Source organism: Acanthisitta chloris, unplaced genomic scaffold (genome assembly GCF_000695815.1).
Source record: "Acanthisitta chloris isolate BGI_N310 unplaced genomic scaffold, ASM69581v1 scaffold28190, whole genome shotgun sequence".
In the NCBI taxonomy this organism is placed as follows: domain Eukaryota; kingdom Metazoa; phylum Chordata; class Aves; order Passeriformes; family Acanthisittidae; genus Acanthisitta; species Acanthisitta chloris.
The window spans coordinates 1-18485 of NW_008653730.1; the positions used below are offsets into that span (position 1 = coordinate 1).

The window sequence follows — 18485 nt, forward strand, 5'->3', positions numbered from 1 at the left end:
GCCCTGGCCACAGCTGCCGTGGGGCTGTGGCCCCCGGGGATCACCACGGGCCCTCCCCCGTGCACCGGGACCAGCACGCAGCAGTTGGACCAGTTTTGAGCCCAAAACCGCTGATAGTGGCCCCTGCGGACATACTGGCCCCTGCCAGGGCACTGCCTGCCTCCAGCTCTGCTGCCAGGGAGTACACCACCCGGTTCCCAAAATACTCCTGGAAACGTATTCCAAAACGGCGTGTATCTGCTGAGAACCTCACAGCCTCCTTGCAAAGAATATAACCACTGAGCACTACATAAACCTTTGCAAGGAGATTTTCCATGCCGAGTCAAAGCCCCTGAAATTCCCAAATCAGCCAGAGCTGGGGCCGAGCAGGGGTGTGGGACCACGAACCACAGCAGCCAGTGTGGCTGGGGGCACATGTCTGTCCTCTCCCTCCCAGACTGCCCCGAGCACTTACTCTTCCTGGCGCTGCCGCGGCCTCGCCGCAGCAGTGCTGGGCCCACCGTGCCCCTGCCAGGGGAGGGGATGGGCACGGGCAGCAGCACTGGCTTCAGGATTCTGCTCTGCCTCGGGCCGTTTTCGGAGATGCTCCCTTGGGAGGAGAGTGAGGAGGTCGACAGCGTCCACGAGGTGTACAGGGTTGGCATCTTTGAGTCGGAGAGACTAGATTTCCTGTAGGAAAAGAAGATAAGCTCAGCCTGGACTCAGGGTTTGGCAAGGGAAGCAGGAGTTTGCCTGACAGGCAACTCGGAGCTTCGAATGCACCCGTGCTGCTCATGTCAGGCTCTGGTGGGAAACACCATGGGTGATACTGTCAGTTCAGGGTTCTGATTCCTTATCTTTCGGGGGTTGGAGGAATGATTTATGGTTTAATAACTGAGCAGTGATTCATCAGATAATTCAGGCATTGATTTATGATGAAGAAATTTCCTAAGAAGGATGGAACAGCAGCTCCAGCCCCGTGCTTGTGGCAGAAGTGTGTTGTGATGTGAGGAACAGCATACCTGAAGAGGGGAGCGACGTAGTTGCTGGGGAAGGTGCCGACCCTGCCCGTGACGAGGGACATGCCCCGCAGCCAGCCGTCCTCGTCCTTCCCGAAGACACGCACCCCTTCTCCCTTCTGCAGCTCCAGCTCGTCTGGCCCCTGCGCCACGTAGGAGTGGAGAGCCACACACCTGGGGAGAGAGGCTGTGAGGGAGACAGCTCTGTCCCTCAAGTAGGAGTGGAGAGCCACACACCTGGGGAGAGAGGCTGTGAGGGAGACAGCTCTGTCCCTGCACCTGGAGCTCTGGGGTTTAACCGATGCCTCTGGCTGTGGGTGAGCAGCTGCTGTTTGCAGCCTCTTCAACCAGGGCGTGCATCAAGCACTTGGGTGCTGCCCTTGCAGGGAAGAAACCACCTGTAACCTCAGGCCCAAGGGATATGAATTAAAGAAGAGGCAGCAGGATGGAGAACAAAGCAGCCCTGAGGATGGTTTCTGTCCCAGAAGTGCCAGCCCAGGGTGACAAGTGCTGGGGAGGAGGTAGCTGCTGCTCTGCACCTCACAGAGTGAGTGCTCCAATGAAAACACTGATTAAGGGCTGACAAGTACTGTCCCAAGGCAAAGCACATAACAGAGCACAGGTAGGTGCTTTCTCTCAGCCATAGCACCAGGAGTACTTTCTGCTTTTGAAGCCAGAGGCCTTGGATCTGCTCACCTGGAGCATCACTGGGAGGTACTGGAGACCCAGGGAGGAGCACCACTTACACTCCATCTCTCTCCCCTTCCTCATCCTCCTTGACTGGAGCAGCACAGGGACTGGAGTCACTGCTACTTGGAGAATGAAGTAGCCAGAGGAGGAGGTACAAGGAGTTGTGTGACTCCACTCTGGGGTAGTGAGGAAATTAGGCTAGGAAGTAGTTTGAGATCTCCTCTAGACCTTTCTGTCATGATTCTGGGGCTGTGACCAGAGCATGGAGCTTTGCTTTCCTCACTGACCCATGTGTGAGCACACGGCAAAACTGCAGCAAAAGAAAATGGTGTTTTTTTCATATTGTTCCCCTATTTGTTCTTTACAGAACTTTGTCTCCGGTGTAATACATTGAATTGCACTGCTGTTGTGTCTTTCAAGGGGAATGTGATCTGTTCCCAAATCTCAATGAGTTACAGCCCAGTACAGCAATTATTGGATATTACTTACAAAATACAAACTACTGTTTGTCTGGATAGTCAGGAGCTATCCCAGAACTTTTAGAACGATTTCTCTCTCCTGTTGTTCAGCACAAGCACCTGAAGGTGTGACCTGCCAGGTGTCTGTGTGAGGGGCTGCTCCCTCAGGCACTGGCACAGCCCAGGTGAGCTCAGGGCACTCTTGTTCCGCAGCAGCTCATTGCTGCGCAGGAGTCACCTTGCAGGGAGGGTGTGCAGGTGCTGGTCTGACACTGTAGGGCTGGAAAAGGAGCTGTGCAAAGCAGCCAGCTGGGGTAATGCTCTGACACCATTCTCATTCTGCAAATTACTCTAAGGTCTTGGGAGTTTCCTTGCCTTTGGCACTGAGTGTGTGCAGGAGTCCTGGCTGGGCTGGGAGCAGGTGCCCAGCACAGCGCTGGGCTGTGGGTGCTGCTCGTGGACACCAGCTCAGCCCAGAGGGTGCTGAGTGCTGTGCCAACAGCATGTGGTGATGCTGGTGTGATTTTGGGTGCATTGCCACAGCACCAGGCTGGTGCTTCTTATCTCGGGGAAACAAACCATCACAGCGTGTGATCTGCACAGGGTTCAAAAACTGGATTGTTCAAAACACCAGTGCCCAGGAAGGTTTAAAATAAATAACTGGAGGCACTTCAGGAGAGATTGGTTTCTTTACTCTTACAACAACTTGTAATGTGTTGTTGACAGGCAGAACTATTTGTCCCTAAGTCCTGCAGTGAGGTAAGAGGTGCAGGGATGGTTCACCTGCTGGGAACAGAACAGAGCTGTGACACCAGGTCTCTGCGACCTGCTTGGACCAGCCAGGTACATTCCTATGAGGATCCGCACTCGGATCCAAGCTGTGCCTGCACCTCCTGGCTGGCAGGCCCAAGCTCAGGGTGAAGGCACAGGAGATTACACCCCTCACAGCCCAAAGTGTTTCAGTTTCCTTACGTACAGGTAAGCTGGCACGTGGTGCTGCAGGTGGGGAAGGGTGACGATGGCTGCCGAGGGTCCCAGCGGTGCTGGTGTGGGGTAGTATGAGGTACTGACCTATGGGAGAAAGAAAGCAAAGAAAACAAGGTGTTACTCTGGTTATTTGCTTATTTTAGTCACTGGAGGAGCAGCTAGTTTCACCCACCCTTCAAAAAAAACCACCAAAGATGTTTCCTGAGGGAGAAGAGTTTGGAGCATTTGGCTAAAGGAAAGACCAGACGTAAGAGGAAGACTCAAAATAGCAGAATTATTTAGGTTGGAAAGGACCTCCAAGATCACTGAGTCCAACCTGTGACCTATCACCACTTGCCAGCTAGAGCAGAGCTCTGAGTGCCACGTCCAGCCGTTCCTTGGACACCTCCAGGGATGGTGACTCCACCACCTCCCTGGGCAGCACATTCCAGTGCCTGACAGCCCTTTCCATGGAGATATTCCTCCTCGTGATTGAGCCCTTAACCTCTACCTCTTGCTACTCCCACAGGTATGAGATCCTCCTGAGTGGAGAGACACTCCTTCGCCTTTTCCCAGCTGGTGCTTTGGTGCGTGGTGTCCTCTCATCCTTCTTCACTTGGCTCTGAGCAAGACGAGTGCCTTTGATCCACTCATGGTCTCTGCTGCTGCTTCAGGAACTACAAGGAGTTTGGGAAAATGGCATTTCAAGCCCAGGCTTTGAACCAGGAGACCGTCGCGTCTGCCAGGTGAGGACTGGCGTGATCACTGCTGTTTCACTTGTTTATTCAGCTCCAGTTGGGAGTATTGGCATTGCCTGAGCCCTAATAACACAGTCTTTGCCCAGTGATCTTTAATGACTATGATTAAAGCTCTTTGCCTGGCCGCGGCGCCGCAGGAGCACGGGCAGGGGCTCTGTGTGCCACTTCACACCTGCAGGGCCGTACCAGCCAGCACAGCGTCCCCTCTGTCCTCCCGCTGGGCCCGTGGGTGCTCTGGGGGAGCTGTGCTCCAGCTCTGCTGCTCAGGTACCTGTGCCTTGCGCGTGCTGGATGGGACCTGCTGTCGCCCGTGGAGGGCGAGGGTGACTCCTTGGCGCTCCTGGTGCTGCTGGCAAGGCCGTGGGCAGCGTGCTGGGCTTCTCTGTTCCCTGTGGTGACATCCCCTGCTGAGGGGTGTCCAAGGTGAAGTGTGTGCTGTTGGGTGTCCTGCTGAGCATCTGGCTGTTACCCCTGACCCAGAACCTGTCTGTGGGCTGTTCCTGTTCTTCTGAGTCTGGTTTTGTGTCCCTTGTGCTCTCTGGGCTCTGCAGGGAGCCAGGAGGGTCCCAGTTACCGAACCCACGGGTCTGTGCTAACTGGACACACTCTGACTCATCCCTTCGACTTCTGCCTTTGCTCCTCTGGTTGCCACCGGCGCTGGCAGCACAGCAAACCTCGGGGTGGGTGTGGGTGATGGGGGAGCACTCAGCACTGCCCTGGTCTCTCCACACAGCCTGGGGAAGGGGCTGGCAGCAGGCAGACTGGCATCCTGGGGATGCTCTTCTGCTGAGCTGCCCCTTCTGCGGCACAAAACGTACCCTGTGGTGAACTGCTGCTGGCAACAGCTTATTCCTGCTTGGATTCCTGTGCTGCACAGGCTGGGAGGCATCGGCCGTGGTGGTGCCCTGGCCTGGCTGCTGTGTGAGCCCCCTGGGAGGCATCGGCCGTGCTGGTGCCCTGGCCTGGCTGCTCTGGGCTGGCTTTGACCTCTTGTTCGTTTCAAATCTCGTTTCTGGTGGTCATGCCTGTAACGTGGGGCTGGAGCACTGGCTTGGCAAGGACCGAGGGAAAAAGAGAAGTGACTCACCAGCTCCGGTGCTCTCCAGTGAATTAAGTTAATTAAAACACCTCAGCAATTCCAGCCTCTGTCTCAGACCTGGAGTGGCAGGTCAGCTTCAAACCATCTATGCATTCCTCGCTTTCTAGTCCAGGCAGAGTCAGACGAGGAGCTCATAAAGTTCATTGGAATTTATAATTCTGTTTTAATAATTATCATAACAAAAGTGCTTGAAATCTGGGGATTTGGAGTTTCTTTTTCCTGCACTGGAGCAAAATGACAGCCTTTTGCTGGTTTTCCTGATGGAACTGTGCTGGAATATCCCCTTCTGGCTGGAAAGCTCCATGTTTCTCATCTCTGTTCTCTGCCCGGGAACACCATCCCTTAGCGTCTGCGTCGGAGCTGCCTTTGTGTTTGCAGTAGAGAGGGGAAAAATGGGATGAAGTATTTTCCAGCCTTCGAGGCCAAACTGTAACATGTACCATGCAATACGTAGCATCACGTGAATGTAACATCTCTTGCTTCTGCTGTTGGCAGCAGTTTGTGCTGACGCATTTTGGGTAAGATCCTATTGGGGCTGTGAGACATGATACAGCTTCAACTGAATTATGGAACTATTGTAAGGCCTCATTTCCTCTCCACAACCAGGATCTCATATCCCAGCTCTGTGCAGGCTGGTGCTCAGGACAAAGTGCCTGTTACTGCCCAGACACAAACTGCCCGGGGCTGGATGAATGCTTAATAAGACATTGGAGCAGCCTTGAATGTGAAAGGTGTCATATAAATCTAAACAAACCCCTTGTTCTCCCTTTTCAGGTGATCTGTGAAGATTCTGCGCTCAGACCCTCAGTCACAGAGGAAGAAGGAATGAGACCCTTTTGCCTCCTAACACAGAGTGGCTACAGTCCAAAAGGTTGGTCTATGTTTATGTCTCAGCCCCAAATTCAGCGTCTCTTGGGACTGTCTTGGCTGCAAGTGCCTTACCTGCAGAGGGGAGCTGTAGGGGAGCTCTGCCCTCTCGCTGCTCTGGGTGGCCACGGTGGGGTTGCTGGAGCTGATGAGCACGGGGGAGCTGATCTCCAGCGCCGGGCGCTCGCTGGGCGCGTGGACCATCCTGTTGAGGGTGTTGAGGGCGGTGGTGATGGAGAACTGCCGCAGGCTCTTGCGCCTGGAGTCAGGCACCTTGGGGAAAGCCGCCGAGTCCGCGCCCTTCGCCTTGGGAGACGCTGTTCGCAGGGATGAGCTCTTGAACTGGGGGGACCAGTGGGTCTTGCTGGTCTGCAGGAGCTGCCGAGTGGTGGCGTTTGGCTGGAAGAGGCAAGGGGAGATGTGATGGGGCGTCACAAGTTGCACCTGGCACAGCCCCTGCCTGCTCTGCTTTGCTCCTTCCCATCTGGCAGCAGAGCTGCAGGTAGGGTTCGGGTGACGTTACAGATGAACTTTAAAACCTTGGGGCTCGGTCACTGTTAAATCCTGGGTGCAAAATTCCTGATGCAAAGCTGACAGCAAAATTAGTGTTGGTTTGAAAACCTTATTGCTGAGACAACATGTCACTGAGGCTGAGTGCTCCCCCTGACATGTTCCTTGTCCAAGCCTCTGGCTGGCAGAAGTGCAGGGAGAGCTGCCCAGCTCTCTCGCAGTGCTTAACCACTCTAACTCTGAATTAGAAGGGACGTTTGGGCACATCTCCCTTTCCCCTCGGTGCTGGCACATGTGGGTGCTGCTCCCAGCAGGACAGCCAAGCCAGTGGCAGGACATGGGCTTGGAAAGGCCCTCACTGGTGGTGGCTTTCCCAGCAGGATTTGGTCCACCCAAGCCCATGTCTGTCAGCCTGGACATTTGTGGCTTGCTGCTGCTCCCAGTGAAAAAGCCTCGGCTGGTTAAGCGTCGGTGTTAAAGAGGGAGAGGCAGGCCCCGAGTTTGCATACGGGCAGTGCTCACACAGGATTTCTTGGAAACTGCTGATCAGGGTGTTGTAGCAAAGGGCATGTGGTGACAGTGTTTTCCACCACGATGGGTGCCAGAGGAATTAATCATGATTTACTGCTGACATTAGCGAATTGCAAAACCTGGAGATTCTCACCCACTCGTGGAGGCAATGTGCCCAGCGCTGGGGTGGACAGGAAGACTGAGGCAGGAGAGCTGCAGGTGGCTCCCAGGGTTTCTTGTGTTACGGCAGGGCTTGTTTGCACGTTCTCCCTCTCCAAAGCAAGGTTCAAACCCACAGTGTGTGCACAGGGACACATGTGCCATGGCCAGCTTGTCATTTCTGCTTGTGATTGAACTTTAGCCTAAACTGGAAACATTTTTCTGCCTCTAAATACCAGAAGATGTGATCAAATGGGACACAAACTGTGTGTCAGAGCCAGGAGAAGCCTCGTGTCTCCCAGTCTTTGCTTCTCCAGAATTAATTTCTAATTCCTAGGTGGGTCTGTGCGTCCCCAGCGAACCTGTGTCTGTCTATACCAGCCTTAAGTAAGTCATTACTGCAGCTAAAACAATTTCATTAAATGAAAAGACATTCTACCAAATATATTAGAGCTTCAAATGAGATATTTTGCTCATGTTCTCCCACAGCACAGCCACAAAGCAGAGCTGGCTGTAATTATGGGCATTGCAAGCACTAATTTTATTTCTAGGAACTGGTGCTGATGCCATTTGCACTCTGCATCTCACGCTGAGCTGCACAACAAATAATGTCTAGACCAGTGCTCACAGAGCTCTGTCAGGGAGGGGATGGCTGGGAGGTCTCTGGATCAGCAGTGCCAGGAGTGCTGCCTGGGCTGAGCTGGTGCTGGCTGAGCCTGGGGGCAGCCTGGGGTGGCTGCAGGGAGCAGCGTCCGAGGGGCCCGGGAACGGTCCCGACGCCCAGAGGAACTCCTGGGCGTGGGCAGGGAGCACCGCGTGCCCCGCGCCCCTCGGCCCGTCCCGGACGGGCAGCACATACCTTGGGGAAGGTCAGGCTGTCCTTGTGCTCTGCCTTGTCCCGGCTCCTGCTGTCCAGGCTGTAGAGGGCCCTGCCGAGGGGCTGGGGTAGGGGCAGGTGCTTGATGACCTGCACGGAGCTGGCGGGGAAAACGCCGCTGACGCCGTTGACCTCGCCCAGGTACCAGTTCTCGTCCAGCTGCCGCAGCAGCGCGATGATGTCTCCCTTGTTGAAGCGCAGCTCCCCGGGGTTGTGCCCGCGGTAGGTGTACAGGGCCTTGGCTCGTGGGACCTGGGGGCGAGAAACAGCCCGTGTGGTTCATCCGGCACAGAATTCCCCCAAAACATCCGTAATTACTGGGAGAAAATGCACAGGTCTGAGGCTGAAGCATGAATTCATTGGGATTAACTACCCACATCCTTTCGTGATGGATTTTACTAATGAAGACAAGCTCCCAAATACTTATGCTAAGTTTGTACCAAGAGGAAAAGCAAGCTGGACTTGTTTAAGAATATTAAGAAACGGTTAAGGCTTTAAACTCCTCTTCCCATGGGAGTTTATTGCCTGCTATAAGGTCTCTTCCAACACAATGTCTGGTTTAATGACCCAGGTTTTTCTGTTCCAGAGTCCCTGAAGGTCACAGCTGTTGTCCAGCTGACCTGGTGGCTGTCACCTGCCAGGAGAAAGCAGCAGAGCATGGTGAGTGAAGGTTCTGCTCCCCTGTGGTTCTCTCCCTGCTTTAGCAGGTGTGACTGTGGGTTTATTTCAGCCTTCACCTGGGTTACAGGAAGAGGCTGCTTAATGCCAGAGTTGTTGCAGTGTCATATCACAAAGAAGAGATACACCAAAAGCAGAAGGCTGCTTTATAGCTGTTGCAGTGTCATACCACAAAGAAGAGATACACCAAAAGCAGAAGAGTTGAGAGAACTTTGTTGTCTTGACTCTCACCAAAATGAAGTGACAAAGTTCCCTTAAAACGCGCTCCATGCTGAGTCCTGCCTGGACACTCTGCTCCTGTGGAGCTCCTGTCCTCACTGCAGTGACAGCTCTGAGGCACAGCACAGTATAGCTGTTGCAGTGTCATACCACAAAGAAGAGATACACCAAAAGCAGAAGAGTTGAGAGAACTTTGTTGTCTTGACTCTCACCAAAATGAAGTGACAAAGTTCCCTTAAAACGCGCTCCATGCTGAGTCCTGCCTGGACACTCTGCTCCTGTGGAGCTCCTGTCCTCACTGCAGTGACAGCTCTGAGGCACAGCACAGCCCTAAACTTTAAGGGAAAAAATGCTGAACCAAATTCCTGTGCTCGTAGCTTGTAGCACAGCTGTGTGAGCTCTGTGCCGAGAAAAGGGGAAGTCAGGATTGTCCCCAGCTCTAGAGCCTTGAGCAGCTTCAAGCAGAGCTGTTGCTGCCGGGACAGCCAGGGACAAGAGGCTTTCACACTGGTCTCTGCAGGTCTGGATTGTCCTTATCCTCTCTTTAGAGGCTGCCAAGTGCTGTGACCTGGTGAGGAGGACCCTGCTCTGCAGTCTTTCCAAGCCATAGTCAGCCCCCATTGCTGATCTCATGGGAGACAGCATTTCTGTACCAGTGACACATTCCAGATTTTCTTGTGTCTTCCTGTGGACTTCCCCAAAACTTCCCCAAATCCACTCGTGCCAGTGCCCAGAGCTCAGACAGCACCTGCAGAGCTCCCTCCCCCTCAGCCTCTTTTGGGAGGTCAGAAAGGTAGAAGTGAGAGACTCAGAGTTAGTTTCCTGAAGTGTGGAAATTCCCCATGGAAACTGTTTAGGTTTTGGGCGAGGACACCTTCCAAACATTGCTGCTTGGCTGGAAAAAAGGAACCAAGAAGAGAAAAATTTCATGTACTGCTTTCATTTCAAAGCCTTTGAAAGGGGAAGCAATTAGTTTAATGTTTAGCCCTAATTAACTCATTCTGCCTGTTAATTTGTGCTCACAGTAAACACACGCTCAGCTTGGGGACACTGACAGCACAGTGCTGGGGAAATGAGAACGGGGAGAGCACAGCTCTGCTCTCCACGGGGTGGGAAACAGGGACTGTGCCAGGGCCACAGAGACTGGATGCACATGCTTTCCTAAGGGAACACAGACCGAGGGGACAGAGGACACGGGCAGGCAGCTCTCCTTCAGAGCTACTCGGGGCCACATCGCTGGTGTTTCACAAGGATGAGGAGCACAGAGCTTGGATTGCCCCAGGAGCAACCATAAAACAAACAGGATTCCTGCAAAGTGCGAGAACAGGGCTGGGGGAGGAGGAGCAGCAGTGTCTGGGATGCGAGGGAACGGCAGGATACAGCACAACATTAAAGGCTGCAAGAACGAGTTATGGAAATGTATTAAAAGTAAGAGAAACTGTGGAATGAAATGCACTCCTGCTGCTGCCTGGGAACGGGGAGCAAGCAGCAGGGTGCTGACAGGCTGGAGGACAGGCCAGGATGAAGAACTGAGCCAGGCTCTTGGTGCTAGGGCTGGCTGAGCCACTCTCCTCTGGCCACACTCACAGCCTTCAGCTCTTCACCTCCTCTTTAACCCTCTCCTCCCACTTCTCTGCCCTTTCAAATCTCCCAGCCTAATCCAGCTTTTTCCAAAGTCTGTCATTTTTCCTATTTTTTTACAAATTTGTTTACAAAACTTTGTTCGCTGTTCATATACTGAGCCAAAAATATCCCTTTGATTTCCCCACTTTATTTAGGACATAAACTAAGCTTTGTCTACCCAACTAACAACATGGAGCAACTGACATGGTTTTTACTGTACAGGCCCATCATCAAAGAGCAGCAAGCTGCAGATCTCAGAGAGACATGCACCAGGGTCTCCAGGATTTGCATGTTCATAGGTGTAGGACAGAGGAACGAGGAGAGCTGAACCACCTGCAGCAGCCACAGTGCTGGGGCTGAGCTGGGCCAGTGCCACGGCTCATCACTCTCCTGCGGCTGTGGGCGCAGATTGGATCTGATCTGATCACTGTCTCACCTTGGGCTGGTTTCTGTCCACTCCTGGGTGTCCCAGATCCTCTGCAAGGCATTTGTTTCACCTTCTTTAAAGTAGGTTAATTGCAAAGGCAGAAACTGGGGTGCTAATTAACCTGGCGATAAAGACAAGGAGTGCCTGGAGGTGGCACGCTCGGGGCTGAGGGCAGAGGGAGAGGCTTTCCCAGGCCAGGATGCAGGGAGGGACCTGCTTTGTTTTGCTGGAGTTTCCTCCTGTTAGCATGTCCAGTTGCTTTTTGTTAACCCAAGGCAGCATTTCGTTTTAGTGGGGTGGTAGAGGCACCACTGGTGTACTGCACACACTGGCCAGTCCCTAGTGTGGGCTCAGCATCTGTCTGAACATCCTGCTGGGAAAACCCTGGGAGCAGCTCTGAGAAACTCGGCTAAAGGCTGGTGAACATTTGTGTGGAGCATTGCTGCCCAGTAGCAGAGAGAGAGGAAACCATCCAATGCCTCTGAGCACCCTCCTCTGCACAAAACAAAGGCTAGGTTAAAAATGCATCCATGTGTGTGAGGGGCAATTCAAGGCATCTCTTCGTAGCAAGGAAATGCACACAGAAAGGAGCTGCTTATAACTCCACAATTAGCAGCCAAGGGTTCATGCAAGACCCTGTGCTCACAGCAGAGAAGAAGAAGCAGCATGTGAGGCTGTCTGGGGATGGCTCACCGGGAGCAAAGCCAGGAGCATGATGGAAGCTGGGAATGACTGTGAACCTCGTCCCAGGCAAAACCACCCCAAGGAGCAGCACAGCCCTGTGGCAACACTGGCTCTGCTGGAGGAGACCAAGCCACAGCCTGGATACCCTGGGGGAGTGTGAGGCTGTGAAGGTCCCAGGGCTGAGATCCATTCACTCCTGCACTCCAAGCGTGACTCAGTGAGACACAGCTGGTGGCACTGGATGGGACCCTCCTGTGTCCCAGATGCTCTGACTGCACCGACGTCCCCAGCTGTGCACATGGACATGTGGGATGCAAGACGTGTGTCCTTGGGACAGCTCATTGCTGTGGACATCCGATCTGCTGCCGCTGCCTGCGGCAGCACTGGACGTGGCCCCCAGACCTCATTTCCCAGCCCTGGCTGTCACAGCACCCTGCAGGGAATGCCCTGGAGTGGCTCCTGGCTGTGCCCTGTGCACTGCATTGTGCTGAATTTTGTGAGGCTTGGCTGGTCCCAGTCTGGGTGTCACAGGAGCTGCCCCAGAGGCAGGGGTGTCATCCTTGTCCTTCTTGAGGACCTTGCATGGGAGCCAGGGCAGTGTGAATGTCTTGCCCAGAGGTAGCCAGTGACTCCAGGACAATCTGAGGGCACAGCCCAAGCCACACTCCGGATGAGCCATGACTTCCACGCCAAGCATGCAGAGCTGGGTATTATCCACATGCTGACATCAAAGGACGTGGACACACTGGCTCTTCAAAGAGATGATCAATAACATCTCTGTCCATTGCAACTGCAGAGAGCCACCTCCAACATCCTGCCACCAACTGCCTGTGTCTCCATGGCATGAATGAGCCCCATCACCTGCTTTGTGTGCACAGTTCAGGGCTCTGCAGGATCCAGTTGGATGAAAAGAGCTATTTGAATGTAAATTAATTGCCATTACAATTCTGTTTTTCTGCATTTCAGCAGAGGAGATAACTTCAGCCTTGTCACAGAGAACAAAACCTTCAAAAGTGAACTTGTCATTTCAATCTCTTCATGTAATTATATTCTGAGGATTCAGACAGTTGGGTGGTTTCTGCATTATTTCTCCCCTGAGGAGGATTGTTCCATCTCCAGGCACACGCAGACCGTGTGCACCAGGGAGAACAAAGCCAGCCTTCCTGCTCACCTCAGCCTGGAGCTCGCCAGACCTGCCTGCTTCCTCCTGGGCCCTCCAGGACGCGAGGATAGCACTGGCCATGGCTAACACTGGTGGCCACCTGCCCCTGAGCCAACTAGCCATCACGGGGAGATGCTGGAGATGTGAATTGTATGGATTTAGTTGGTTCTGTGCCGCTCCATCTGCGTGGCTGCAGCTGCTGGGGTGATGGGACTGCAGGTGGGACTGGGAGCTCTTACCCTCTCTGCTAGCTCACAGCCCTGTGCTACCACCGTATCACAGCTCGTATAACCTCTGAACATTGGCCTACTGTAGTTTTGGCTTTGCAATGCAAAAGTGACATGGAGAATGGGGAAAATGGTTAAAGAAAACACAGAGCAGCTTCTCTCGTGGAGAGGATAGGGGATGCTGAGGCACCACTGCAGGTGCCCAGCCCCGAGGGGAGCACCCAGCCACGTGCTGGTGACAGTCCTCACACTCCACAGGAGGACAGAGCTGGATCAGGCTGCGTTTTACCTGTGTGAAACACCGGAGAGACTCAGTTGGGCAGGGGAGTGCCCAGCTGCATGCAGGGCAGGGGCTGGACCTGAGCTGGGCTTTGCTCATGACAGGGCTGAACAGACAGTCTGTGAGAGGAAAAGGAGACCAGTGGGACCACGGCAGGTGGTGGAAAGGACACCAGTGGGACCATGGCAGGGGGTGGAAAAGAGACCAGTGGGACCATGGCAGGGGGTGGAAAGGAGACCAGTGGGACCATGGCAGGGGGTGGAAAGGAGACCAGTGGGACCATGGCAGGGGGGGCTGGGGCCCAGCGTGTTCAAGCTGCCGTGTCTGCATGAAACCCTTTCACGCCTCTTCCCCTGGCTGCTGCTGCTATCAGATGTGTCTCTGCTGCAGTCAGCAGTCCCGGGCAGTGGTTAAGTTGTGTGTCATGGGTTTAAGCTGCACGGAAAACAAACTGTGTCAGCCCTCGGCGTGCCCAGTCATGATGCTTTGCCTCAGCACCGCCTTTCTCAGAAGTGGCTGTTTACTGTGCAGGGAGGAAACCTGCATCCTTCTCCCTCCTCCTGCTGCTCCCGAGCCCTCTCCCTGCTGGTTCAGTGCCCTCCCTGTGCTAGGGAAGGGAGTGCTGGTGTGGCTCCTCACCCACCCTGGGCAGCACAGCCCCTGGGCCCAGGCACCTGGTGCTGGCAGGAGGGAGGGCACTCACCTACCTCTCTTGGGACACCTGCTCCCTCCAGCCCTGGCACGATGCAGAGCTGCATGGAAATGTGCCTCCTCCTCTCCCTTCCCTCCAGGGGGAAAATGACAGACTCAGGCCAGTGACCAACTCCGTGGACCCAGGGACAGTGGCCCACGACCAGCAGGGAAACTGAGAAGAGCAGGACTGAGCCTCAGGCTCCTGCTGACCACGGCTGTGCGCAGGTAAGCTCCTGGAGGAGCCCTGCTGTGCTATTCCTGACTTGCCATCTGAGCCTGACTCATTGCCTTGGAAACAAATTAAAACACTTTTATGTGTTTGCAGCTTGGTACCTAATTTTGTAGAACCAGGGAAACTGGCTCCTGCTGTTGGCCACGGAGGTCCTCTGGCTTTCCACAGCCCGTGGTGTGACCCAGCAGTGCCCTGTGCCTAGTCTGCTGCTCACATAGCTTTCGGGGCGTGTTGTGCGCCAGTCTGTGCTCGGGTGATCCCACTCTCTTTGCAGTAGATAAAAGTGCTAAAACTACATGCAAAGGGACAAAAGGCACATACTGGTGTCTTGCACAAGGTGCCACCAGCACTGCCTGAGCAGCTCTTGTGGTCACACTGGACGTTCTGTTACAATGAGGCAAACCCTGATGGGACGGAGAGTTGGGACAAGCCCTTTCTCCAGAAAGGCCACAAGGACACACAGAATTTTGTAGCCAAATGAAGCCTCTCCATGTCCAGCTGAGGGTCCCTGTGGCACACAGCCACCACCCCCAGCAGCTGTGGGGTGAGAGGATGCTCCCTGTCTCCAGTGGGAAAGGAGCTGGTGCCGCTGCCTCAGGCAGAGCTGGGCCCTGGGCAGCATCCCCAGGTTTGTGACATCCCCACAGCTCTGGTCCAGCTCAAGAGGATGTGACACACGTTTTGAGGCCACAGGAACTGCAGGGGCTTGGGGGGGGTGAGCAGGGGGTTGGCTCAATGAGTGGGCCAGGAAATGCGTTTGCCTCCGCTGAGTGCAAACACGGAGGTTGCTTTGAACAAGACTTCAAGAAGCTCCAGCAATCCAAGTCCTGTCTGTCAAATCCAGAAAGGAGCTGGAGATGATTCTGGAGGAGAAGAAAATACTAAGACGCAGGCACTATCTATAGACGTCCGTGTGAAGGTGGGACGTTGGAGTGCAGGGTATTTTTATCCCAATAGAGGTGTTATCTGTCTATCTCCCATGAAATGATGGAGGGGGGTGTTAAGCACTCAGTGCATGCAAAGAGAAAATAGCCCAAGTCACAGTTAAATCTGCGTGGTCTGTGTTTTCCCAAGACAAGCTGTCATACTTGGGATTTTTCTCCTCTGGCTCACTGTCCCATGTTTGTTGCATGACAAAGTTCAGCACCCAAGTAGCTGTTCGTGGCCTGGACGGAGTTTTGCTGTGTGCAGGGTGAGGAGAGGTGTGGGAGGGTCACTCGCTCAGCAGGGCTGCAGCCAGGTGAGGAGGAGCTCCTGCACAAGCCATAACCACACCTGGCACATGCCACGGGTGGTTCCGAGGAGTTCAAAGGCTTCATCGTGGCTTATTTTTGAATACACCTCCCAGCAAATGCTTTTATTCTTAAATTCCAGACAGTTTATTATGTGGAGATCCTGAAAATTCAAACTCTTGTCCTCTCTGGTTTGATGTGAAAGATCTGAAGGCCTGGCCCGGGGTGCTAGGAGCAGCTGTGGGACAGTGCCAGGGGCTGGGGGCTCAGCGCTGCTCCGAGGACCCAGCACGGACAGGCTTGGGTCCACGTGCACAACCCCAGCACGTGCCCACCCCACATTAGCACGTAGGAAGTGGATTCAAAAGGGATTTAAATGCTAGCAAATAAATAGTTTGGGATGGGCTGTAATTAAGAAATTCCCTGTTTTTTAACAGCTGGCTCTGGGAAATCACTGGCAGAAAACCAAGCACTGTGCTCGTGCTAATCCAGGCCCTGCTGGCTCTTCCTGCCCAGAGTGGGACGAGCTCTTGGCTTGCTGGGTGACGAGGGATTTATCTTACTTTTTGCCTTCATGCAGGCTCAGGGGGATGAAGAGCAAAGAGCTGGCAAGGAAACATCTCAGCTGAGAGAGAAACTTTGATGGAACTTGTGATTTTCTCAGCTCCAGGGAGTAAAGGAGTTTTATTTATAGGACAGGCTTGGTAAAAACAAACCCCAGCCCATATCCCGTGTTGGATGGTGGCTCTGGCTGCAGTACAGCACGGGGCACATCAGTTTTATTTGCTTTGCAGCATGAGGTAGTAGATAGCACTAGGGATGACTACCAACCCTTGCAGATTGGGGCCCTCTGATTTGGGGAGCACAGGACCTTCCGCTGCAGCGGCACGTGGACACTGCATTTGGAGTTCCCTGGGGGAGCACCGTGCTGGGACCAGCAGCACTGCAAGGTAGCTGCTCTCACTGTGACTCCTGACAAGAAGCATCTGAGGTTCACACCATGCAGAGGCCTCTGCTTACCCAGATCCCTTCAGGTGAATGCCCTGGAGCTCAAGCACTCCATGGTGCAGGGTGATGGCAAGTCAGCCTCATCACTGCCTCGTCTTTGCACCTCACAGGTACTTCCAAAGGTGTCCCTGCTGTGTGGGGTGATGTGCTGCTGGCCCCGGGAGCCAGCCCAGGGGAGGCTTCAAGCCCACAGACATCCCACTGGAGCACCCAAAGTAACGGCTGGTACAGAACGCAGGTATGGAAAACCACCAAAACCTTCCTAATGACTAATACATTGCATTCTTCACCTCGCAGCTGAGGATTCCAAGGTGTTTTATAATTAACTAATTAAGTCTAAGAGCATTTCAGTGTAATGTATTTTATATCCCTTCCCAGAGAGGCACAGGAGCTCAGAGGGCTGTCCCAGTGCTGGGCAGCTGGCTGCAGCCACCGCTCCCCCAGCGCTTGCTGCCTCTGCTGATTCCCAGGAATTCGGCCTGGAAATTAGCCTTAGAAGTTTTTGGGAGCTGCAGACTGGTGGATGTTGCCATTTTAGATCAGCAGCAAGTTCCTACCTGTCCTGAGAACCAGTAAAAAAAGGAACATGAAACGAGGGAGAGAGAAGAAAACCAGATGAGTGTATTTGTGCTTTTTCAACCCAGGGCCAGGGGAATCTGGTTGGAAGAACTACAGCCTTCTCCTTGTCAGCTGGAATGCTGCCCGGGATGGCAGTGTCTGAAACCTGCTACTGTTGGATGAACTCCTGTATGAACAGCACCAGCAGCTCCCACAGCTCCCCTGGAGAGCTGGTGAGAGTCTCACTGCTGCCTCAGCCCCACACACAGAGCAGGGTCCCCCTGGCAGGGGCTGTCCCTGAGCCATGGGCAGCCTGAGGACCAGCTCTGCTGTCCCACCTGGCTGCCACACACCTCCCAGGTGCTGTGGGCAGGAGAACACTCCATGCTGGGCTGTGTCACCCACTCGCCTCTATCCCTACCCCTGGCTGTGCTGTGGCCAGGCAGCAATCCCGGGAGAGGGACCTGGTGCCTGTGGGTCAGGGATATAACGCAGGAAAGGTGAAGCCACAACTCTCTACCCCAAATTCCATCTGAGCCAAGCTCCTTTAACAGGTCTGATATCACTTCCTCATTATTCAAGAAAAGCTTTTGTACTGTTAAAGGAAACAACAGAAAGAACTTAGAATTTTAAAATTAGTCTAGTAACTCATCCCTAGGTACAGTCAGTGAGTGAGTCAAGTTTAACATTTTTAACTAGTGAACCTCCAAGTACTTTGCCAGGGACAGCAGCATCATTGGGCACTCCTTCCTTTCCAGCACAGGGGAAACTGAGGAGCAGTGATGAGAATTGCCTACTCCACCACTGACAGTTACAGCTCTGCAGTTACTGACTTCATTGCTAGCAGTCAAGAGCAGCATATTGCCCAAAAGCCAAAGCACCTGAAATGCCCCCCAAAGCCAGGAAGCATCTGGAAACTCTGGGGTGAAAAACAGCTGCTGGAAAGTTTCTGCAAGGAGGAGGGCAGGCTGGCTTTATCTCAGCCTGGGACTCGGTAAAAAAAACTGCTGCAATGAACTCGAAACAGCTAAATATCACATGGAAACAGCAGCCAGATTTGCAAACAAAACACTTGCTCTGACTTCAAACGCTCTGCAGTGCTGCTAACAGAGAAGGTTCCTGGCTCTGGGCACACAGCAGGAGCCTTTCTATGCTCACAGACAGAATGAGGAACGTGGAGCCTCCTTACCCCTTCCATGTGGATCCTGGGATTCGTCGCCAGCCGGTGCTGATGCAGCTGCAGCCCCCTGGGGACCCTCCTGATGGACGCGGGGGAGGACAGGATCCCTGACCTCTGGATTGAGCCGAACCTGCTGACGTTTTGTCCACACCTGACTCCATCCAGGAGGCGAATGAGCAGCAGGTTGGACGGCAGCTGCTCGATGCTGCAGAGGACGAGGGTCCTGCACTCGGGGCACCGGAGCTCCTTCTGGGATTTCAGGATCCTCTGCAGACAGGGCTTGCAGAAAGTGTGCTGACACGGCAGCACCTTCGCCGAGGCGTCGAGCTTCTCAAAGCACACAGGACACTCCAGCAGGTCAAGGAGAGCCAAGTCATCCATCCTAGCGCA

At 53.9% G+C, this 18485-nt stretch overlaps 1 protein-coding gene across 1 annotated transcript; it reads right to left on the reverse strand.

Moving 5' to 3' along the window:
- Positions 1-454: 454 nt before the first annotated feature.
- On the reverse strand, positions 455-18476 carry SH3RF2 (SH3 domain containing ring finger 2; the record flags this gene model as incomplete). The annotated part of the gene is given in 7 exon segments (XM_009082219.1): positions 455-669; positions 1002-1172; positions 3123-3217; positions 5912-6299; positions 6458-6480; positions 7875-8144; positions 18105-18476. Coding segments are annotated over 7 exon segments (1534 nt in total), but the record flags the coding sequence as incomplete, so codon positions are not given.
- Between the last annotated feature and the right edge of the window lie 9 nt (positions 18477-18485).